We start from the raw sequence: 24,543 nt of genomic DNA, 5'->3' as shown, positions 1-24,543 counted from the left end.
AAGTTGACTATTCTCTAATGCGTCCATGTTCGCCGCATTTAAATGTAATAAATGAATGTGTATAATGTTTAACGTTAAAAGGCGTGTGTAAACTATTTACAGAATATACAGTCTCTTTGCACAAGAAGCAAATAGGCATGATGCGTGTTTCCCTTAACAGTTTAACAATAAAACTTTATAGTGATTTATATTCTTGAATTAACGCCAGAACAGAAGAAGTGAGCTGCGAATTTTTATATTTATTCCATACAGTTTCAAATATAGCTCTTTGCAAAAACATGAAAAGTTGTCCTACTTCTAAGGGATATTTTATATTCAAAGCATTACATGATTTGAAGACTAAGTCCACGGCTTTTAATGGTGTTTCCACTTCATACTTGAATGTATTGATAACAACAAAACATTGCTTAATTTCGTCCAAAGGAGGTTCTACTATCGCTGCAATAGGTTGTGAGGGTTGACCAAAAGATTGTAATTTTTCTGTTTGCTCCTGCAATCTTGCTTCAAGATGCGATGGTCTACGAAAGAAATTATTAATATTAACATTTATTTCTGTTTTAATATTGAAAATTTTAATTCCATAAATATATGTGTATGTATGTGTATATACCATATATATACACGCGCGCACGCACACACACACACACACACACACACAGGGTGGACCATTTTAATTCATCTAGACGAATATCTCGAAAACCAAGCCCGGGAGAGAAAAATGTTCTAGATAAAAGTTGTATGGTTTCGAGGGGGCCATAAAATTGTACCATTGGTTTGACCTTGGATAGTCATTTGAAGGTCACGTAAAGGTCACTTCAATTTTTTTTAATGGGACATTCTATATATTTTTGCATATTCTTATAGCTTACCTCGAGAGCTTTCCAAAACACTATGGTAAAATATCTTTTTATTAAGAACTTTTTGAGTTATTAAGGTTTGAAAGTTTTAATATTTTGACATAAACTACAAAATATTTTATCAAATATTTATTTTTCAATAATTTTGACCTAATACTTAATAATTGATTTGTCTAATTATTCTGTGCATAAAAGTATTAGGGTAAGATTATTGAAAAATGAATATTTGACAAGATATTTTGTCGTTTATGTCAAAATATTGGAACTTTCAAACCTTAATACCTCAAAAAGTTCTTAATGGAAAAATACTTTACTATAGTGTTTTGGAAAGCTCTCAAGATAAGCCACAAGAATATGCAAAAATATATAGGGTGTCCCATTAAAAAAAATTGAAGTAACCTTTACGTGACCTTCAAATAAGTCTTCAAGGTCAACCAATGGTACCATCTTATGGCCCCCTCGAAATCAAACAATTTTTGTCTGAAACACTTTTTTCTCCCGGACTTGGTTTTCGAGATATTCAATTGAATGGATTAAAATGGCCCATTCTGCGTGCGTGCGTGCGTTCGTGCGTGCGTCCGTAAGTGCGTATTTTTTTTTTTTTTTTTTATTTCAATTTACTTCAATTCTCACCTTTACATGCAGAAGAAATCCTTCTTCAGATTCTTTTCTAGAGGGTCTCCAATTATGTATTTTCTTGTTTCTTATTGTATTTACAGGAAACAAATAAGGCATCAAAAGTAAAGTTGTAATTTTTACACCATCTAATAAAATATAAATATTATATAAAATATATTAGTAATAGTAATATTATACAATAGTAAAGATAATTGTAAAAGAAAAATATAAAATATCTGACCTGGTGTAAAGACATCATCAAGACGATTCTTCAGTTTAGGTGTCACCTTATTAATTACAAAGTTTGATATTTTTTGCCAAGCAATATACAATTTTAAATTACGATTTGGATGTAATGTTTTAAAATCTTTCTCCAACTATAAATTATATAAAAACAAACATTGAATATGTACACATGCACGCTTATGTAATATACATATATATATATATTTATATATTTAATTACAACATTAATTATTAATAATGAATATACATATATCCACAAATGTTCAAAATTATCAATAAAAAATATTTTAAGAAAAAAATATTTATGGAAAAAGATAAAAAAAGATAAGTTTATGTTTTCAGCAAATTTAAATTATATATACAGAATGTTCTATTTTAATCTATGCACTAAAATATCACAGAATCTATAAATTTTAGACAAAAATGTTTTAGACAAAAATATGATTTTAAGGGGGACATAAGATGGTGCTATCAGTTTGACCTTGAAGAGTAACTTGAAGGTCACTTAAAAGTTACCTCCAATTTTTTAAATAGGACACTATATATTTTTACACATTCTTGTAGCTTATCTCGAGAGCTTTCCAAAACACTATGATAAAGTAGTTTTTCATTCAGATGTAACGGATCACCCTTTCCCGACGCCACGGATCGGCTCGTCGGTGCCAGGATTCGGGAAGAGGGGAGACTCAGATTCGCAAAGACCACACGGTTGTTCTGGTAAAAAACAGAGTTTATTCGAGTCACTTTTCAGGGGTAGACTTGCTATTTAGTCCACAGGTACAGAGAATCTTAAGACGGACGAAACGCGACCAGATTATTCGGACGCGAGCACGACTTATAGCTAGAATTTACAAGAAGAGGTATGACGTACGAAATATATACAACGCGGACGCGGATACGGGCGCCCTAAAAAGGGCGAGCTCCGTAGAGCGCAGGTGATTCGCGGACAGGACCCGGTGACCGAGAACACTCGGCCTACGCTACGAGAACGCTCGTCGGCCGGGATAGTTTACGGACAGGACCCGGTGACCGAAAACACTCGGCCTACGCGACGAGAACGCTCGTCGGCCGGGACGGCTTACGGACAGGACCCGGTGACCGAGAACACTCGGCCTACGCGACGAGAACGCTCGTCGGCCGGGATAGTTTGGAGTTTAGGGTTTGAGGAGTGATCTCTGAGAACGCTCGAGAGACCGAAGCAGGACTGGGTCAGAAGCCTCGGCTGAGCCGCTTTTTATTCCCGCCAGTCGACCCCCTCCAAGCTAGTCTTGGAGTGGGGTGGCTGGTCGGGTGGGGCGAAAAGGCGAGTTTCCATCGCGTTTATTATATGGTGGCCCCGAAAGGGGCCGTTTGTATGAGCGTGGTCGGCCCTGTGCATGCGCGGCGTTTAGTGACGACCAATCGAGTCATCACAAAGAACTTTTTGAGTTATTAAAATTTGAATGTTCCAATATTTTGACATAAATTACAAAATATCTTGAAAAATATTTATTTTTTGATCTTACCTTAATTCTTTTTTGCACAGAATAATAAGACAAATCAATCGATGTAAAGAAAACACAATTGTTAAAAAAAAATTTGTGATTACTTATTTTTTTTTTTTATAATTGTGTTTTCTTTACACTGATTGATTTGTCTTATTATTCTGTGCAAAAAAATATTAAGATAGAATGATTAAAAAAATGAATATTTTACAAGAATTTTGTAATTTATGTCAAAATAACTAATTTATGTCAAAATAACTAAAAAATGGAACTTTCAAACTTTAATAACTCAAAGTTTTCAATTAAAAAATATTATATCTTAGTGTTTTGGAAAGCTCTTGAAGTAAGCTACAAGAATGTGTAAAAATATATTAGGGTGTGCCATTTAAAAAATTGAAGGTGACCTTTAAGTGACCTTCAAGTAACTCTTCAAGATCAAGCTGATAGCACCATCTTATGCCCCCCTTAAAACCATACAACTTTTGTCTGAAATTTTTTTCAATTGTCTTTCTCCACTTATTTCAATGTGTCAATTAAAATAAAACACTTTGTGTATATATATACGTAAAGAAAAGCGCTAAGTTATATCTTTCGCCCCAGCAAAAATAGTTTTATAATAATAAAAAATATTATCTTCTCAAAAATTATGTTTGTAGGAAAAATAATTCTTTGCAAAAACTAATCACCATCAAAAATATTTTCTCAAAAATTATATTTATAAATTATATTTTATTTTTGTTAATAATACTAGAAAAAAATTAAAATATTAGCATCAAAAAGTAGTGAAATCAAAAAATTGCGCTAAATAATTATATTAATAATACGAAAAAAAAGGTTAAAATATTAGCATCAAAAAGTAGTGAAATCAAAAAGTTGCACTAAGTAAGTGACAACTATATAATATTTAGATAAATTTCCTATAATGATACAAATGTATAATTATTGCTTTATATTAAAACGTTTATAATATATATAATAACAAAATAAATTCAGTAAAATATATATATATATATATATCTTTAAATTTAAATAACATGAATAATTATGTAATTAATTTAAACTGAAATGTATATACATTGTAAAGTTATTATATATTTTTATAAAATATTTAGATAAATAGATATATACAAATAAAATAAATTATTTATCTATAATTGTTCGCGCACGAGCAAACCGTATCGACATGTTCGACGATTCTGTTGAAAAAAAAAAAAAAGGTTTTGTTTTGTTTCTTCCTAATATAGGCACAAGTTAAATCTTGTATACGTACGAGCAAATAATACTAAGCACGACCCCGTCGCGATCACGGTTGACACTCGTGCGAGTCACCTGCTCCGTACTACGAACGGGCCTGATCGGAGTGTGATCGGGCCGAGCGCCACCGAGCGAATTTTCAATATTTTTCAAACAATCGGCGAAGCTCGAACAGTGAGGTCGCAGGCGAGTGCGTTCGAGCAACTCAATCCCGATTATACTCTTGATCTTGCTCCGGGTCTTCGATTATATCTGTTTATCTATTGAGTACAAAGTTTATTGTTTAAAATTAAACCGAGTGTGTTAATCAACAAAGAACTATTAACTTCATTCTCGGCCTTGCAAGCCACTGACTTTACTCCTCCTTATCGGCGCGAAAGCGTCGAGTACCAATCGACCTACGCTCTCCTTTTTCTATTCTTGGTCCTTCGAGTTATCACCGCCCTTCCCTGTCGCTGAGAAGCGATAACTCCTCCGTCGACCATCAAGGTCAACACCGATACGGTGTGTCTAAATTATCGTGTGCGACAAAGGGTGCGAACATAAAGTTTTGGTCCTTCGAGCCGGATTAAGGAGCAGAGTGTCAGTGATTGAGACTGAATTATTAAACAATCAAGATGAGCGATCCATTAATTCTACAGCAAACGCTCTTTCACACCATTTCTCGGGCATTAGAGAATTTCAAGAAGATCGGAAGAAACAATTATACGCCCGCAACGATTCGCTCTCGAATGACTTCTCTCAAGGAAACCTGGATGCAGTGCCGTCAAACTCATGCAGCGATTCTCCAAGCGTACGCTGAAGCAAAGAGGGAGAAGATGGAGTATTTTCAAGCCAACAAGATGGAGAGTCATGAGGATCTCTATCAAGCAGCGATAGACTATATGACGAACTGCCTCGAGGAATCAGAACCGACTGTGAGTCCGAACCAATCTATCAATTATTCAACGAATCATGCGGATTCTGCGGCGCTTTCGTTACAGCATCTTCCAGCCATTCAATTACCATCCTTTAACGGGAGCTTCGACGAATGGGAGAGCTTTTGCGATCGCTTCACGGCTTTAATTATAAATAATAAGGAGCTCTCAGATTTTAGTCGGATGCACTTTCTCGTTTCAAATCTCACCGGATGTGCTCACAACGCGATAGCCAGTTTATCAGTGACCGCGGATAATTTCAACATTGCGTGGACAGCGTTAAGGGCGCGCTTCGAAAATAAGCGCCGATTAATCGAGATGCATGTAGCTACCTTGTTCTCGTTACCAACCTTGTTACGCGAATCATCGTCCGAATTGTATGCGTTGCGCAATAAAGTGGAAAAAGCTATCGCGTCGTTAAAGCGATTAAATCGATCCTCTACCGATATTCTCGATGACATCCTCGTTCACTGCATATCTCAAAGGCTTGACCAAGCCACACGACGCGCTTGGAAACTAAAGTTTAACGAAGCATCTCCTCCCGCGACGTACGACGAATTACTGACATTTTTATCATCGCGCGCGAGTGCACTTGAGGAACTCAAACCGATCAAAGGGTCAAGTTCAAGTCGCGAAAATAAAGTAGCCAGTGCTAATGCGTCGGTAGCGGCGACTCCTATGTGCGGGCTGTGTAAAAACCAGCATTTCCTAAATCATTGTCCAAAATTCCTCGACAAAAGTGTGAGTCAACGTCGAGAGTATGTAAAACAAAACAAACTTTGTTTTAATTGTCTACGCAAAAATCATTCCGTGGCAGAACGCCGCAGTAAATTCGCTTGCCGTACTTGTCAAAAGAAACATCATACAATGTTACATGTCGACTCACACTCCTCGTCGAATACGAATCAAGCGACAACTTCGAGCGAAAATTCAGTGCAGACCAGCGAAAAATCACAAGTCATTTCTCTTTCGGTGGTTTCGAGCGACGCGTCGCCATTACCTGTTCTTCTTGCGACGGCGAAAATCAAGATAAGCTCGCCGACGGGACGCACTCAAACCGTCAGAGCTCTGTTGGATCAGGGTTCGGAAGTATCTTTTATTACAGAAAGACTCGCTCAATGCCTGAGATTGCGACGCATTCGGACAATGACGTCGATCTCAGCTGTTGGGGGTGTTCATGCTGGCATGTGCCGACATGCAGCTAACATCCAACTTACTTCCCGCATAAAATCGGGGCCCGTATTCAGCACTCAAGCTTTTGTTATGCGCTCTTTAACGAAATACACTCCACGACGGGCACAATTCAGTAAGTCATGGGAGCATTTACGAAATCTCAATCTTGCAGATGACAATCCAACGGGATCCGATCCTATTGAGGTACTCATAGGGGCCGATCTATATAGTAGAGTAATTCGAAACGGCGTTCGCAAAGGATCGATCGGACAGCCTATCGCGCAGAATTCTTATTTCGGCTGGGTCCTATCGGGAACTACTACTCAAAGTTCAAGATCTAGCTCAATCAAGGTAATGCATTGTTCTTTTGAACGAGATATTCAACGATTCTGGGAAGTCGAGGAACTTCCTCAGAAAATTCAGCTTTTTCCAGACGACGAGCGCTGTGAGAAACACTTTCTTGAAAATCATTCTCGCGATAAAACCGGACGATATATAGTACGGCTCCCATTCAAACAAGGTCCACCGATCAATATCGGTGATTCACATTCAATTGTATCAAGTATGCTAAACTCTTTAAATCGACGATTAGATCGAAATCTCGATTTAAAGAAAGAATACAATTCATTCCTATTAGAGTATGAAGAACTCGGACATATGGAAAAGGTTTCTGTTTCTTCGAAATCAAATTCTGTACCACAAACCGTTTATATTCCGCACCATGCGGTTGTGCGCAATTCAAGTTCCACGACACGTCTTAGAGTCGTTTTCAATGCATCAAGCTTAACGTCAAACGGAAGCTCCCTTAACACTCATCTGTTGCAAGGTCCTAAGCTTCAAACGAATATATTCGATATAATCCTTTGCTGGCGACAGTATCAATATGTCTATACGGCAGACATGGCCAAGATGTACAGACAGATCGTGGTCGATCCACGTGATCAAGATTACCAACGAATCTTATGGAACACTGAAGGCTCGAAAATACCACAAGCATTTCGATTAAAAACAGTCACTTACGGTACAGCATCAGCTCCATTTCTTGCACTTAGAGTGCTAAAACAACTTCTGCATGACGAAGGAGAATCTTTTCCATTGGCCTCTTCCATTCTAAGAGACCATATTTATGTCGACGATGTTCTTTTTGGAGCCGAAGATATTCTTTTGTTGCGTCAAACACGCGATCAAGTTTGTGCCTTGTTGCAACGCGGAGGATTTCAGCTAAGGAAATGGACGAGTAATAAGTCAGAGTTGCTTACGGACATTTCCTCCCAGAATCACGGCTCGCTTGCAATAAATTGCTGAATGCTAACGAAAATTTCAATGTGCTCGGTATCTCGTGGAACCCCGCTACCGACAATTTTCAATTTCAAGTATCTCTCTCGGCAATTCCGCCTAAAACAAAACGCACTATTTTATCTACGATTGCCAAGCTTTTTGATCCGATCGGATGGGCTACCCCAGTTACGATTACCGCGAAAATCTTTATGCAAAAGTTATGGCGTTTCAATCTCGATTGGGACACAAATATTTCAAACCAAAGCTTAAAGGAATGGGAAGAAATTTACATAACACTAGCTTCACTTGACAACGTAAAAATTGCTCGATGGATAAATCGCGGGTCAGACACAGAACAATGCGAACTTCACGGGTTTGCCGATGCTTCGTCCGTCGCATATGCCGCCGCGGTTTATATTCGAGTACGATCGATCTCGGGAAAAATCACAACTACGTTACTCGCAAGTAAAGCAAAAGTCGCTCCTATCAAGCCGATGACGATACCGAGATTTGAATTGTCAGCAGTAGTTTTACTCGCGCGACTTTTAGAATCAATTCAAGTCGCGCTGAACTTACAGCACATCGAGAGTCACTGCTGGACAGATTCAACAGTAGTATTATCTTGGTTAAACCAGCACCCTTCTAAATGGAAGACATTTGTGTCTCATCGCGTAGCGTTAGTACAAACGAAGCTACCAAATACGCAATGGCATCACGTGCCATCGGAGGAGAATCCAGCTGACTGCGCCTCGCGCGGACTCCTACAAACAGAACTCTCGTCATACACTCTTTGGTGGAGCGGTCCACAGTGGCTAAAAATGCCATCTTCAGCATGGCCAGTCTTTGATTTCTCGCTACAGGACGCGACCATAGTAGAAGCTAAATCCGTTACAGTTTAATTGACTCAAATTAACGAGTCGTGGGATTTAGCAAGCGAATATTCCAGGTGGCGAAAACTCGTTCGAGTTACGGCGTATATTTTTCGATTCCTCGACAATTGTCGCATAAGCGCGAAACGAGAAAATAACACGCAGACAAGTCCTTTCGCCGTCTCAGCAAACGAATTCGAAAGGGCAAGTTTGTTTTGGCTAAAGAAGATTCAAAAGGACATGTTTTCGAGCGATCTGAAAGCGCTTCGACAACATCAACAACTCTCTTCTCGAAGCTCGATACGATTATACGATCCGTTCATTGACGAAAAGGGATTGATCCGGGTTGGTGGACGGCTGCAGAATTCAAATCTTCCATACAAAACAAAACATCCTATCCTTTTTACATCTCATCCACTTGTCACGCTGTTGATTCGTGACGCTCATGTTCGATCTCTCCACGCAGGATATCAATTGACTCTTTCCATTCTAAAGCAGGAATACCTAATATTGCGAGCTAGAACACTAGTCAAAGCAGTCATATATCGATGCGTGACATGCGCTCGTGAACGAGCTTCACGCCCCACTCAACTCATGGGCCAACTGCCACGCGCTCGCGTGACAGTCTCATCACGAGCATTTCAGCATTGCGGAGTAGATTTTGCGGGACCCACTGACACTCGAGCTTCATCCGGTCGCGGGATCAAATCTATCAAGACATACATCGCAGTATTCATATGCTTGGCTACTCGAGCAATTCACCTTGAGTTGGTAGGAGGATATTCAACTCATGACTTCTTAAATGCTTACACGAGGTTTTGTGCCCGTCGAGGATTGCTGTCTGACATGTATTCAGACAATGGAACGAACTTTATCGGGGCAGACCAAGAATTAGCAAGGGCTTACAATGACGCATTGAGAGATCCAGATTTTTTCAATCAAACAGCATCAGACAAAGTTTCCTGGCATTTTATGCCCCCACATGCTCCTCACTTCGGAGGGCTTTGGGAGGAAGGAGTACGCAGCGTAAAATATCACTTAAGGCGACTCCTCGGTGCGCATAAATTAACTTTCGAAGAGCTTACCACTCTTCTAAGTAAGATCGAAGCATGCCTAAATTCTCGACCTCTCGGACCTCTCACTGCGTCTATCGATGATTACGAGTCATTGACTCCGGGGCACTTTCTCATCGGGACCGCTCTAACTACGTATCCCGAACCCTCTGTTTTACATTTAACTGAAAATCGCCTGTCACGATGGCAGCTTGTACGACAACTTGTCGAACGGTTCTGGAAAATTTGGCAAGCCGATTATATAAATACACTACAACAAAGGAGCAAGTGGCGAACGAAACAACCTTCGGTTAAAATTGGAACCATGGTATTATTGAGAAATGCCACATTACCGCCATGCAAATGGCAACTAGGAAGAGTAATCCAGTGTTTTCCGGGCTCTGACGGTTTGACTCGCGTCGTTTTAGTGAAGACAGCGACTTCCGAATATAAGCGTCCTATCGTACAATTATGCATCCTTTCGATTGATATCGAGACGCAATCCGACGACGAGTCGGGCAAACCTCTATAGAATCAGTTTAATATCAATCTTAATGTAATAATTCAATAAGCTTAAGGATAAATGTATCATTCATACGTTATTCTCTAGTTATAAGCGATATATCATGTAAATAATTTTCACTTTATTCAATACCGTCAATAAGTTTAGTAAGGATCAAATCTGCATTGAAAACAATAGCGAATGGCGGGCGGCGCCAAGCAAGTAATACAAGGAGAATACGTTCTCCATCATCGTACAAGCGAGACGAATTGTCAATCCTTCATTTAATTCGAAACTATAGTTTCGAGGCGGGCGGTATGTTCGCGCACAAGCAAACCGTATCGACATGTTCGACGATTCTGTTGAAAAAAAAAAAAAAAAAAAAGGTTTTGTTTCTTCCTAATATAGGCACAAGTTAAATCTTGTATACGTACGAGCAAATAATACTAAGCACGACCCCGTCGCGATCACGGTTGACACTCGTGCGAGTCACCTGCTCCGTACTACGAACGGGCCTGATCGGAGTGTGATCGGGCCGAGCGCCACCGAGCGAATTTTCAATATTTTTCAAACAATCGGCGAAGCTCGAACAGTGAGGTCGCAGGCGAGTGCGTTCGAGCAACTCAATCCCGATTATACTCTTGATCTTGCTCCGGGTCTTCGATTATATCTGTTTATCTATTGAGTACAAAGTTTATTGTTTAAAATTAAACCGAGTGTGTTAATCAACAAAGAACTATTAACTTCATTCTCGGCCTTGCAAGTCACTGACTTTACTCCTCCTTATCGGCGCGAAAGCGTCGAGTACCAATCGACCTACGCTCTCCTTTTTCTATTCTTGGTCCTTCGAGTTATCACCGCCTTTCCCTGTCGCTGAGAAGCGATAACTCCTCCGTCGACCATTAAGGTCAACACCGATACGGTGTGTCTAAATTATCGTGTGCGACAAAGGGTGCGAACAATAATTAATTATTTAATTCAAATATATTTAAACGCGCATATTCAAAAAAGGTAATATAAGGCACAAAAAATTAAATTTAGAAAATTATAAAATTTAAAGTTAAATAAACATTTTTAATAAGAATATTTTTAAGTCAGCTCTCCAATTTTTATCTCGACTAAAGAGCCAAACGCGATGTTATTGCGACAAATTAAGATAAGAAAATTTGGAAACTAAAGAATTTGAATCCTATGGTTGGGATCTCAGAAATTCCCCTTGTTCCTTCTCTTAACATTCCCTGTAAAGAAATAGACGAGAAAAATATTGGTCCGAAAGTCGGCTGAATCGGGAATCGAACCCGAGATCTTCCGCTTGCCGGGCGACTGCTCTTCTAACTGAGCTATTCAGACATTTGTTTGGCTCTTTAGTTGAGATGAATATTGTGGTTTAAAAATTTTTAATTTAAATTAAAAAATAAAAATAAAAAAAATGTGATGTATAAAAAATACTTAGCGCTGTTTTTGTATTGTTATTTTAACACATTAGTAAATAAAATAAAATATAAATCAAAGTATAGACTAATTTTTTTACTGCAATACGCTTCAACAGAAATCTATAAACATATTACATGGCTCGATATTCGAATGACATGTGGCTAGCTGAACATATCGATATACACATATAAAATATATGTATATAATGTAACATGTAATAATTGTCATATTAAACAGATTCAACAATTGGGCAATGTTTGGGAAATATTAAATTTCCGTGATTTCCGCGCGCCTTCGGTATACGCTACTGAGAGCTCTGTGTAGTTGTGTACACCGATAGATTGGTATCGTGTACGCTCGGGCGAAGCGCCGAATTCGGAGCGAGTTTCCGCGATTTTCAGGAAGAGCGATGTAGCACGGAGAGACAGTCTTGTACGACGAACCGACCGGTAAACACGTGCACGAATTCCAAACCTTTGGAGAACACTCATATTCAAAAGACAAATAAATATTGCTTGTTTTTAATTAGAATAAGGAGAGACAAGCCCCCGTTATCCATCCTTGCCTATCGACGCAGTCCACAAGTGAGAACTAGGGGAAAGTTAAAAAAAAAAAATTTTTTTAAATCAGGCAACATTGGATATTTTGTTAAATAATAACGCTAATGTATTATATCTGTAATATAATTGTTACGGATTCAATCGATTTCGTGACAGCATCGATAATCGAATCAATAATAACTCGCATGAAGCCAGAGAGGCAGCACCTCCCGGCAAGCGTATTTATGGCTATTGTTCTCACCAATCACGCAGAATACACGTGAGAAGTAGCAAGCCACGAAAACAAAATTCCTTTGGGTTTTTCGGCAGTAAAAGCGAAGTCAGTCGTTGAAAGTCTCTCCAAGAGTAAAGTCGACATAAGTAAGCGCTCTCTTCAATTGAAAATCATTATTAATCAAGTCGGATTAAATGATATAAATCAAAACCTAAGACTATTACTGTGTGCGAGTACTGAGTTACGCGGAGTGTTGTGCATACAATTAGATTGCCGCGGATAGTCCGGCAATAAAAACGAGGCTTCGCGCTATCAACCAGGGCGCAACTCATTGTTTAAATACGAACTGTATAGTTCCTAATAATCACTCTCAATCAGCTCTCGGTTCACATGTCAGTGACCGTACATAAGTGTCTCACACTTAAGCAAGTTCACGTGTCAGTGAAAATACTCTCATGTTTTTCTTTCGCATGACGATTATTAAATCGTATGTAAGAACAATTAAAGGAAATTTAATATTTGTGTAGGAGGATATTTTGCGCGTACAGATTAGCAGTGTACTTCAAATCAAACATAGTCGACGAACAAACAAGTGCGAAAAAACATTCTATGTGTACGACGAACAAAGGTTATCGAAAATTCCTTCGAATTTCAGACTCGAAATTATGATCATGAATAACAAGCGTGATCGACGTATGCATACTCAGTGTATTATACTCGCATTGTTGTGAAGAGAATAATGAAATAACCTTGTTAACGATTTCATTTTTTTTTTGTTTAACGTGTGCTATGTGAAGTAATAAATACTTTTGATAATGTGTTAAACTTGAATGTTCAATGAATTTTTTTTTTGATTCGGCACTGGCCTAACTTGCCATTTCCTTCGCGCACCAAATTCGGAGCGCGTCCACCCTACATCAAGATAGTTTAAATATCTCGATCACATTGAAACAATAATAAATAAACATATTCGATTACTATATTTAGTTGTTGGTCCACTGGGATTCAATTGTGTCATTTTCAATCATAAAACTAAGTGAAAATTATAAAAATAAATTTAGTATACATTAATTAATATATGCTAGAGACGTATATGTATACGTCTTTAGCATATATATTATAACATATACGTCTTTAGCATATATTAATTAATGTATATGGAGCATTTCATATCAAGTAGGCTACTTTTATATTTTAAAAAATTTTTTGACTTTTTAGTTATTTTATTGTTAGAGCACATGATATACAGAGTTTTTTATCGAAATTTATCACGAGTAAGTTTAATTAATCACTTATTTTGAGAACTTAAATTACTGTATATCAATATATCACTTATTTTGAGTACCTACTTAAATTACTGTATATCAGTATCATTTAATATACTGATAGGCAGTAATTTAAGTACTCGAAATAAGTGATTAATTGGACTTACTAGTGATAAATTTTTATAAGGGGTGTATCACAAGTCACGTTGCACCTTTGAAGAATGAATTGGTGAAGTTAAAATGAGTCAAATATAAAGAATAACAAAATTACGTTTGAGCCTTCATTAAAGTTTAAAGAATTTCTAATTAAATATTCAAAAAATTTCTAGAGATTATTTTTACTTGAATTAGAAATTTTTCATTGTTGAAATTACAATAAAAATATAACTAACAAATATTGCAACGTCTTTTCTTGCTCCGAAACGCCAAGTTCGGACAGGGGAGCGTTCAATTTAAAGATTCTCCAAGTTTAACTAATAAAACGGTAAAAATCGGTATCAGAAGAGTTAATTATTCGCACTTAGGGGCGTTCATTAACTCACGGTAAAGTTGGGCGCCAGGCGCATGTGAACGCGCCACGATACTACTGTGAACGGTACTTAACGTCACTTCTCCAAATTTCATACAGAGTTGCGGGTCTATAGGAGTGATGGGTCTATGGTTGAGAGAGATGTATAGAGAGACATACACGTGGTGTTATAATTTGACAGATATATATATTTGACACTTAGGATTTACAATTTGACATCGGATACATACAATTGGATAATATAATTATGTAACAAACAGTAATATATAAACTAGCGGTAGTAAAACAAAAATATAATATAAAGATCTGCGAATATCGGTATTTCGGACTTGATCTATAAAATTATTCGTAATTATATTATACAATGTGACACAGCTTAGAGAATTTCGCGACAATAATATACAAACGGGATAAACAAAGACAAAATCGGTAAACGTTATGATGGTCCAACTTATTTTCGCGGGCACGCGGTATAGACAGAGGTCACCACACGATACTCCGAGATACGGCACGGTATGTAAAAAAAACAAGATAACAACTAGATGACGGTAATTTCGTGACTCTCTCGCACGACTCTCTCGCCGAATCGAAAACAATGAAATAGTTAACAAACTCGCGGAGACAGCTACACGCAAATTCCGAAAATCTAATAATCGAGCCTATAAAAAAACGTGACTCTGAATATCTCGGTAACCCGAATTTATGATAATTACTTTCGAGACGATAGACTGTCGGCGGCACTTTTCGGAGAGGGCTCGGCTCGCGAAACGCAAAGTCGGCTGGCCCCGCGATACGATACTCCAAAAACGAAAAGAGAGAGTCCGCTCTCTCACACACAAAACGATACGAAAAATGAGAGAGTGCGGTACTCACGGTAATTACGATACACGATCAATATCTACGGTACCAACCAACACGGATCTACGACTACTCGAGAGGCGGCTTACAGTTTCTGGCGGCGAAGTCGAGTCCTCGGGTCGCACGTTTTGGAGTCCTGGAGTCACCCTCTCTGGTCTAAGGCACACCGAACAGTGGAGAGCCGGGCCTCGCGCGTCTCGGTACCTTCTTTTTTCGCGCCGATCTCTTGCTCATTCCCTCGATGATAGGGTCGATGGCGGGGGCCCTAAGGTCTCCCCCCGCCTCCCCCTTTAGCTGAGGTATTCTCACGCCGGTAACGTATCGCTGTTTGAGAGGATTTTCCTCCGGGTTTCTTCCCGCGGCATCTCTCCTTCGGGAACAAGCGGGAGGCTGGCCGGGCTCCCCGTAGTCCCCCTTCAGGATCGGCCCTGTGGTTAAATTGGCTCCCGGAGTCCTCTTGGTATCTATAATGTTTTCAACGTTTAAATTCTGCGCGAGATATATCAAAGTAAATTACGGATACTTGATACTTAACTGCGCGAGGTCCCGCGCTCTCTCTCTCTCCTACGCTCGCTCCCTCCTTCTTTCGCGCTGCGGTATTCCGGCATCCTCCTTCTCTCTCTTGCTGCGGCACTCCGGCATCCTCCCTCTCTCTCTTGCTTCACATGTCTCTCTCCGGCCGCTTCTCTCGAGCCGTCCTTGTCGCTCTACCTACAAATCGTGTCGCACGCGCATCGACAGGCCGATGCTGCGTGCAACGGCGATTCTCGCAAGAAATACGGTAAAACGGAATACGGAAAAACTACGGATCGCACCCTCCCCGAAGTGAGGGGCGCTCCAGATCTCCGCGGCCTACCCGATCGGGCTTTTCGCCCTTGTGACGGCGCTCCAAAAGCGTCACGTCACAATATATAGTAAGATTAGTATTACAAAAAGTATTCAAGTGATTTGTCATTTTTTGTGACAGAAGTTATGGTCTGCGAAAAATGCTTCAAAGTGTTTAATTAATCAATCAAAATATAAATGAGTAAAAATTTCTTTATTCTGATACATGTTTTAAAGAATCTGCAATGTCTCGCTGATTGCTATTAGAATTTTAAGATAAATGTTGCGACCGTCTCTCCGTACTCTCTCGCCAAGAGATAGAGTGAGAGAGAGACTGCTGCGCAACTTCGTCGTGCCGCTCTCCGTTCTCTCAATCGTTACTCGGTATCGAATATTGGGCGCCAGGTACGGTCAGGCCACACCACTCATTAATATTGCGACAACTAATTAGCGGACACGACGGCTCAGCCTTGGAAGCTCGGTATCAACAGGGGGTAGAGTGTCCGGGTTCTTTCCGCAAGAAGAGTCGGAATCGCAGTCTCGGAGAGAGAGAGGAAATATCAACATAAACTACAATCGAATATAAGATAAAAGAACAATTGTATATTTCCAGTTAGTGGTGTGTAGAAACAAGGCGTTTATATAATATAATCGTCGAGCTTGGAGGAGGTCGCTGGGTTTTTTTTAAGTATCTAATTATCGTTACTCTCCTCTTTTCGTGGTCCGCTCGGAATCGTGAACGCCATACATTAATCCAGCGAAATTTATTCTCAAAGCTCGGTAATAAATGACTCGATACAATGTTACAATAACAATACGATAATAAAGTCACTGTCGACTCGTTTTCGGTGCCCCTCGGAGAGGCGAAGAAGGCCAAGAGATGCTTAAATACGTAATTACGCGGAAATCGACGCGAGTTCCGTGCGTCTCCCAACAGATTCTCGGTATTCTCTACAATAAATTACAACAAGCCTAAAGGCTCGGTATCGCGACAAGATTCTAATAGCACACGGGTCTCGGCCGAATCCGCGCTTACCGGAAGATCGAGGAGGTGGCCTTACAATATTGCGTCGTAGTCGTCGCGGGATGCGGGTCGTTGTCTCCTCGTATACTCAGAACACCGGCTCGCCGAACAGTGGATTCGCCTCGGGCCGGCAGGACCTCGAGAGGTACGCTGGGGGAGGGGGAGACACTGCGCCACCCCAGCCCGGTTGCCAAGTTTCGCGGCAGCGTTGCGCCCCGCGCCAAGCCCGGAATCGATTCTCATATCGATCTCCGTCTGTCGCGGCTGGTCGCGGACTTCCTGCTGCCAAGTTCAAACGCCAGCCCTCGGGAGTGACGACGTCACAGGTCCGTTCTTGGCGGCCCCATCCACACCTTGTACGGCTGCATGAGGGTGTTCGTAACAGCCTTGCTCCGCTGGGGGAGATCGTCCCGGGGTGATCGGTCCCGGACGATCTCCGCGTTCCCTTCGACGTGTGGCGGCGGGCCCCTCAGGGGTGATCATCCTTGTGGAGGGATGCAGGCGCCTTTCCATCTTTGTTCCGGACTGCTTATGTTCGTCTACCCGGGGCTGTAAGGATTTCACTCGCAGTATCTCATTATTATACACTCGGTACCGCGTATACTTGATTTCTCTTTACTACTTACCGAGCCGGTCGCTTAGTCTCCGTTTCTCTCTTTCCGGGGTCGTCTCTCCTCTGTTCGTCTGGGTTCTCTTCTCTTTAAAACAATATAAGCTCTCTTGGCCCACCACCTCGACTCCCGCTACCGAGTAAGGGCGAGCCAGCGAAAAGGTCGCTGCTCACCCGCACGATACGTAAAATTCAGAACGCTCTCCGACGCTTCCCGGCCGGACACGTCCGCCCTTGTGACGGGCTCCAAAAGACCACGTCACAATGTTTAAAGCGCATTATTTTCATTATAAATTTTTTTATAAAGAAGGTTCAAATATAATTTTATGATTCTTTAATTACAACTTATTTTGACTTCATCAATTCACTCTCTAAAGATAGAATGCGACTTCTGATTTATCCTGTATATACACATTTTGTTACTGATCATTATTTTTAAGGACGTTTTGTAGTCAAAGAGCCAAAGGGCTACAATACAAAAACAGCGCTAAGTATTTTTTGTACATCACATTTTTTTTACTTTTATTTTTTAATTTAAATTTAAAATTTTTATTTAATTTTAAATTTTTTAATTTTCTAAATTTAATTTTTTGTGCCTTATATTACCTTTTTTGAATATGCGTTTAAATATATTTGAATTAAATAATTTATTTTATTATATATATATCTATTTATCTAAATATTTTATAAAAATATATAATAACTTTACAATGTATATACATTCCAGTTTAAATTAATTACATAATTATTCATGTTATTTAAATTTAAAAATATGTAACGGCGTGGCTGTTACTAACGCCTCGCGGGCCGATCACCTGCCCGCCTACTTGAGGCTATGGCGCCTAAGGCGCCCCTAAACGCAAAACACAAAGCGATACACGGGTCACCCTACCCCAGGGGCGCCCCACTACAACCCCCAGAGGCGCCCCACTACGACGCCGGCGCGTTACCCCCTACCACAGCCTCGATGCAGAGTGGGGGAACCGCCGGCAGGGTATATAAGCCGGCTCGACGGATGAGCCGGCACCAGTCCTGTTCCGGACCTCCTAGCCAGGCAACGGACTTCTCGTTGTTACGCCGGGTTTCTCGGTTTCTGGCCTCCTACCTTTAGTATCGGGCAACGGGTTTCTCGTTGTTACGCCGGGTTTCCCGGTTTCCGGTCTCTTCCTGCTATACACCGGGTGACGGGTTTCTCGTCATTACGCCGGGTTTCCCGGTTTCCGGTCTCTTCCTGCTACACGCCGGGCAACGGGTTTCTCGTTGTTACGCCGGGTTTCCCGGTTTCCGGTCTCTTCCTGCTATACACCGGGTGACGGGTTTCTCGTCATTACGCCGGGTTTCCCGGTTTCCGGTCTCTTCCTGTTACACGCCGGGCGATGGGCTTCTCGTCGTTACGCCGGGCTTCCCGGTTTCCGGACACCGATATAGGCTATATGCCTCAGTACGTTCGATCTCCAGATTTCGCATACCGGGTGACCTGTAAGTCCTTTCCGGACACCGCTACAGGCTATACGCCTCCGTACACCGTATCTCTAAGTTATACCGGGTAATTTGTAAGTCTTTTCCGGACACCGCTACAGGCTATACGCCTCCGTATTTTGTTTATACCGGGTAGTCAATAAGTTTCTCTATTCAGGCTTTATGCCAACGAACATTTTGTTTATTTGTTTCTTTTTGAATAAACCAAAGCATTGTTAATAAGGAATAAGCGAGTCTGAATCTCCCCCTTCCTCCCGAATCCTGGAACCGGCGAGCCGATCCGCGGCGGGAAAGGTGAACCGTTACAGATAAATATATATATATATATATATTTTACTGAATTTATTTTGTTATATATATTATATTATAAACGTTTTAAAATAAAGCAATAATTATACATTTGTATCATTATAGGAAATTTATCTAAATATTATATAGTTGTCACTTACTTAGTGCAACTTTTTGATGCTAATAGATAGATAGATAGATAGATAAACTTTATTGATTCCCCGTAGGGTTACAATTTAAAAAACAAACACAACATAAAACAAAAAACGCTTATATTATCCTCTTAATCTAACTTAACCTACTTAACCTAAACGCTTCTAAGGGGTTGGAGCTTCTACTTCGGGTCGCTCTTATGGCCTTCTCCCCTTAGCTTCCGCTCAACCCCCCAGTACACACACACACATCTCGCCGCGCGGGACTTCCGTTTCCTATTGCTTTCCACTCTTTACATTTCTTCTCCCTTTCTTATTCTCTCATTCCATTCCCCCTATTCTTTTCTCCTTCCCTCTCTCTCTCTTCCTCAATCCCTATCATCCATCCTTCTCCCTCTCCTCCCTCTCCTAAAATTTCTTTGACTACCTCCTGCCAGCTCCTCTCCCTTTCTCTACTTATTCTGCATCTTTCCCATGTATGCTCCCATGATTCCTCCTCTCCTCCACATAACCTGCATTTTCTCTTTTCCTCCTCCTCCCAGTACCTACTTTCTAACATCTCATTTCCCAACCTAAACCTCGCCACCCTCCTCCACCTACTCTCCCCCCAACCTTTTTTCAAATATTCCGGAATTCCTACTACTCTAATCTCCTTATACCATTTATTATATTCCGACTTTTTCATTCTTTCTTCCCTTCTTTTCCTCTGTTCCTCCCAATCCTTCTTCAACAATTCTCCGAACCATCCCTCTTCCTCCTCTCTCCTCTTTTCTACCTCTTCTATCTTCTTCCCTCTTTTCCTAAAGTATTCTTCCCTTTCCTTTTCCCATTCTGAGCCCACCTTCCCTTCCTTCGCCCTTTCTCTCATTTCTTCCCAGCATTCTCTTGCCAGCTCACTTCCTCTTCCTTTCTCCATTCTTTTCTCAAAGCTCCATGCTCTCTTCCCCGCTCTTGTTCTCAGCTTTTCTCTTTTCAGTTCCTCTCTCACCATGTATCCTGGCGTCCTCCTATCCACCCCTAGTGTCCATCTCAGGTACCTTTCCTCTAATCTTTCCATCCCCTCTCTCTCCTTCCACCCCCATATTTCCACCCCATAGCTCATCACTGTCCACACCAGTTTATCGAACAACCACATCCTTCTTCCCCAGTCCTTTCCGAATCTTCTTTTCCTCTATCCCCCACACCTGTCCCATAATCGACGCCGCTTTCCTCAACCTTTCCCTCACCTGTCCTTCTTGTCCTCCGTTCCTTTGTAGTCTATACCCCAAATACGTGAATTCCTTCACTTCCTCCATTCTCTCCCCTTTCCATCTCCACTCCCTTTTTTTCCACCTCCCTCCTTTTCTCCTAAATCTCATCACTTTCGATTTCTTCGCATTTAGTTCCAACCTTTTTTGATCTAAATATTCTTCCAGTCTCTCTAACATGCTCCTTAGTTCCTCCTCCTCCTCTACTAGCAACACCATATCGTCTGCGTATGCCAGTGTGTAAATTCTTCTCTCCCCTAATCTCATTCCTCCCCTTTTCACCTTCCCCATCTTTTCCTCTAAGTCCGCTATCAAGATATTGAATAGCAGCGGACTCAGAGGACATCCCTGTCTTACCCCTTTCTCTATCCAAAACTTCTCTCCTATTTCTTCTCCTATCTTTATTCTGCATACCGTTTCCCTCATCACTTCCTCCACCCTTTTTCTCAATCCCTTCCTTATTCCGCTCTCCTCCATCGCCTCCATTACTTTCTCCCTGTCCACCGAGTCAAACGCTGCCTTCAAATCTACGAATAATGCTGTCATCCTTCCCCCTTTCTTTTCTAGTTGTCTATTAATCAAATAGTTCATCACATAGATGTTGTCCATTGTCCCCATTCCTCTCCTAAATCCCATCTGGTTCTCTTTTATAATTCTTTTCTCCTCCACCTCTTTCCTCAATCTTTCTGTTAATATCATTGTATATACTTTATACAGTGTCGGCATCAGCGTTATTCCCCTATAATCCTCAACCACCTTTCCCTCTCCTTTCTTCTTTATCGGGACTATCACCCCCTCCTTCCATCTCTCCGGCCATCCTTCCCCTTTCCATACTCTGTTACAAAAATCCAGTGCCCAATTTTCCATATTCCCTCCTCCATATTTCCATACCTCATTTGGAATCTCATCTATCCCCGATGCTTTTCCTTTCTTCAGCTTCTTTATTGCCTCTATCAATTCTGTCCTGCTTATCTCCTCTTCCTCCTCCTCTTCCTCTCTATCTCCTCTGTCCTTTCTTTCCTCTCTTACTCTCCTCTCCTCCACTCCTCCTAGCAACTTCATGAAATAATCTCTCCACTCTCTCATCTCAATTTCCTCGTTAATTCCCTTCTCTCTCCCTCTCTCCTTGTTAACTATTTCCCATACTTCCGCTTCTTTTTTTGCCCCCGCTGCTCTCCTTTCCCATTTCTCGTTTTCTTCTTTTTTCTTCCTCTCACATAACCTCCTGTATTCTCCTTTTTTCCTCCTGTATTCTTCTCCCTCTCCTCCTTCCCTTCTCCACCTCCTCAGCTCCTTTCTTACTTTCCTTTTTCTTTCTCCACATTCCTCATCCCACCATCCCCTTTCTCTCCTTCTTCATCTTCCTCTCTTCCTCTTCTGTTACCTTTCATTGCTTCCTTTACCCTCTCCTTCATTTTTTTCCACTCACCCTCTATCTCTTCTTCTCCTCCTTCTAGTTCTCCTACCTTCTCCTTGAACCTCCTGCACCTTTCTTCATTCCAAGTTCCTCCTCTTCTCCCTCCTCGATTCTTTCTCCTCTCCTCTCTCTGTTTCCCTTTTATCTCCACCTCCACTGGCTGATGATCTGAATCTACTTTATCTTTTACTCTTAACTTTTTTACCTTTTCTCTACTATCCTCGTCTCCCAATACGTAATCTATTACTGTGTTCCCTCTCCCTCCCGTAAATGTCCATTCTCCCTCCTCGTCTCCTTCTGTGTTCCCATTCAATATGCTCCATCCTCTTTCTCCCAAGAATTCTAACAGTTTTCTTCCCTCTGCGTTGATTACTCTGTCCTTTGACTTCCTTTTACTTTCCCCTAACCCCTCCTCTTCTACATTTTCTTCTTCTCTCACTCTTCCTCCTTCCTCTCCGGTTCTTGCATTAAAATCCCCTCCTATTATCGTGTATACCTCATTCTGTTTCTCCTCTGTCCACTGCTCCATTTCTTTACATGCCTTCTCTATTCCTTGCCCTGCATATATTCCTATCACCCTCCATCTTTCTCCCCCCACCTTTACTCTTCCTATCGCAAAGCCTTCCTTTTCCATTTCCATCTCCTCTCCTTTCTCTGCTATCTCCTTTCTCATCCCCATAATCATGCCCCCTATCGCTCTTCCCCTCTCATTCTTTCTGCTAGCTCCTTGTACTCCCCATATGTATCCTTTCGGCAACATTCTTCTGACCTTCTTCCAACTCTTCTCTTCCATCCATGTTTCTGTCAACACTATCACCTCCCATTCCTCTAATCCTTTCCAAAAGTCCTTATCCTTGTTCCCTACTCCCGCCACATTCCAGAATCCTATCTTCCATCCTTCTTCATCTGTCCCCTTCTTCCTTTCCTCCTTCTCTATCTCTTCAGGTCTTCTTTCCTTCCTCTCCTCTTCCCCCGTTACTTCTTCTCTTATGTTTCCTCTCTCGTCCTTCAGTACCTCTTTTACCTCATCCCATCTCCACCATTTTTCTCCTATTTTTATCCTGCCGTTGTTTATCCATGTCCTCTCTCCTCTTCTCTCTTCTCTCCATGCTATTTCTCCCAACTTCCTTCTTACCTCCCTTTCTTTCCATGTTAGGTCCATACCTATCTTTTCTTTTCTGCCTCTCAATTTCTTCTTTTTCTCCATCACCTCCCATTTCTGCTCTTCCTTCTCTAATTCTATTACCACCATCTCTCTGTCTTTCTCTCTATTTTCTCCTATCCTTCTTATTTTCACTATTTTCGCTTTCGCCCCAATCTCCTCCATTAACTTCTCTGCTCCCTCCCTTCTTTTCCCCTCCTTGACCTCCAGATTTCTTATCACTATGTTTTTCTTTTTTTCCTCCTTTTCTAGTAACTCCCATTTCCTTTCCATCTCCCTACTCTTTTTTGCATTTCAGCCCCCCGTAAACTCTTCCTTTTCTCTCTCTCTTCCCCCCCCTTCATTTATTCTCCTCTCTAATCCTTCTATCCTCCTCTTCATACTTTCCATGTTCTCTCTCCTTTCTTCCTTCTCTTCTTTCCATTTTTCAATCTGTTCCTTGTAATCTCTTCTTAACTCCTCCATCTCTTCTCTTATCTTCTCTCCCTGCTCCTTCATTTCTTCTCTCATCTCCCTCATCTCCTGCCACATCTCTTGCAGCATTTTTTTAATTTCCCTCTCTCTCTCCTTCCTCTCCACCCTCCTTCTCTGGAGATCTCGTTATTTTGTTACTTTTTTTAAATATCTCCGCTCCCTCTTCTCCATTTTTTCCTTCTAACTCTCTTTTTTTTCTCTTCAATAATTCTTCTATGTTTCCTAAGCTTCCACTTCTTTCCTTTCCCTTAATTCCTTCCTTCTTTCCGCTCATTCTGTTATCTACACTCTTATATTCTTTTCCTAACCACTTTCCTCTCTATATTCTCTTTTTCCCTTGTTTTCCTTCTATCTAATTATTTGCCCCTCTGTGTTTTCACTACTCCTTGTTTCTTACTTTCTTTATTCCCTAGAAGTTCCCTAGAGATTCCCTAGCGCTTACTCTCCTTTCTCTCCTTACTCTGTTTCCTCTCTATACTTTCTTCACTCCCTGCCTACTGTCAGCTGTCATCCAGCCACCTATTTCTCTCTTTCTTACCTCTTTCTTCTATCTATTTTCTCCTCAACTATCCTCACACCCTTTCACTACTCCTCTGCTACCTTCCCACACTATCCTCTCCTTTCTCACCTGTACTCTATATTCTCTAACCCTCTTCAATTACTCACACTCACAATCCACGTGTACACGCGTTTGCACCGGAAACGGAAGTTTTTCTTTTTTGATGCTAATATTTTAACCTTTTTTTTCGTATTAT

General features: G+C 40.8%; 3 protein-coding genes across 3 annotated transcripts; 2 read left to right on the top strand and 1 right to left on the bottom strand.

The window, feature by feature from the left end:
- Positions 1-175: 175 nt before the first annotated feature.
- Positions 176-4,944, bottom strand: LOC146722797 (uncharacterized). Its single transcript, XM_085483855.1, has 4 exons — positions 4,900-4,944; positions 1,717-1,852; positions 1,492-1,621; positions 176-521 (listed from the first exon to the last, which is right to left on the bottom strand). Exons 1-4 carry the CDS (start codon positions 4,942-4,944, stop codon positions 176-178), a joined length of 657 nt encoding a protein of 218 aa, XP_085339981.1.
- A 132-nt stretch (positions 4,945-5,076) lies between these two features.
- On the top strand, positions 5,077-7,854 carry LOC146722796 (uncharacterized). Its single transcript, XM_085483854.1, has one exon. It carries the CDS (start codon positions 5,077-5,079, stop codon positions 7,852-7,854), a length of 2,778 nt encoding a protein of 925 aa, XP_085339980.1.
- A 182-nt stretch (positions 7,855-8,036) lies between these two features.
- Positions 8,037-8,726, top strand: LOC146722795 (uncharacterized). The gene has a single exon (XM_085483853.1). The coding sequence runs from the start codon at positions 8,037-8,039 to the stop codon at positions 8,724-8,726; it is 690 nt and encodes a 229-aa protein (XP_085339979.1).
- Positions 8,727-24,543: the final 15,817 nt, after the last annotated feature.

Source organism: Nylanderia fulva, unplaced genomic scaffold, assembly GCF_048542155.1.
Source record: "Nylanderia fulva isolate GAGA-0341 unplaced genomic scaffold, ASM4854215v1 Scaffold270, whole genome shotgun sequence".
Lineage (NCBI taxonomy): Eukaryota > Metazoa > Arthropoda > Insecta > Hymenoptera > Formicidae > Nylanderia > Nylanderia fulva.
Note: the sequence above shows the minus strand (reverse complement) of the source record. Positions and strands in the feature narration are given on the sequence as shown.

What these genes read in the sequence shown, in the direction of transcription:
- LOC146722797 (XM_085483855.1), bottom strand. Translation starts at nt 4,944, where the DNA reads ATGGTCGACGGAGGAGTTATCGCTTCTCAGCGACAGGGAAGGGCG. An exon ending in TGATGATGTCTTTACACCAG is followed by an intron (nt 1,622 to 1,716) that starts GTCAGATATTTT and finishes ATATTTTATTAG; the next exon opens with ATGGTGTAAAAATTACAACT. An exon ending in GGATTTCTTCTGCATGTAAA is followed by an intron (nt 522 to 1,491) that starts GGTGAGAATTGA and finishes TAATTTCTTTCG; the next exon opens with TAGACCATCGCATCTTGAAG.
- LOC146722796 (XM_085483854.1), top strand. Translation starts at nt 5,077, where the DNA reads ATGAGCGATCCATTAATTCTACAGCAAACGCTCTTTCACACCATTTCT.
- LOC146722795 (XM_085483853.1), top strand. Translation starts at nt 8,037, where the DNA reads ATGCAAAAGTTATGGCGTTTCAATCTCGATTGGGACACAAATATTTCA.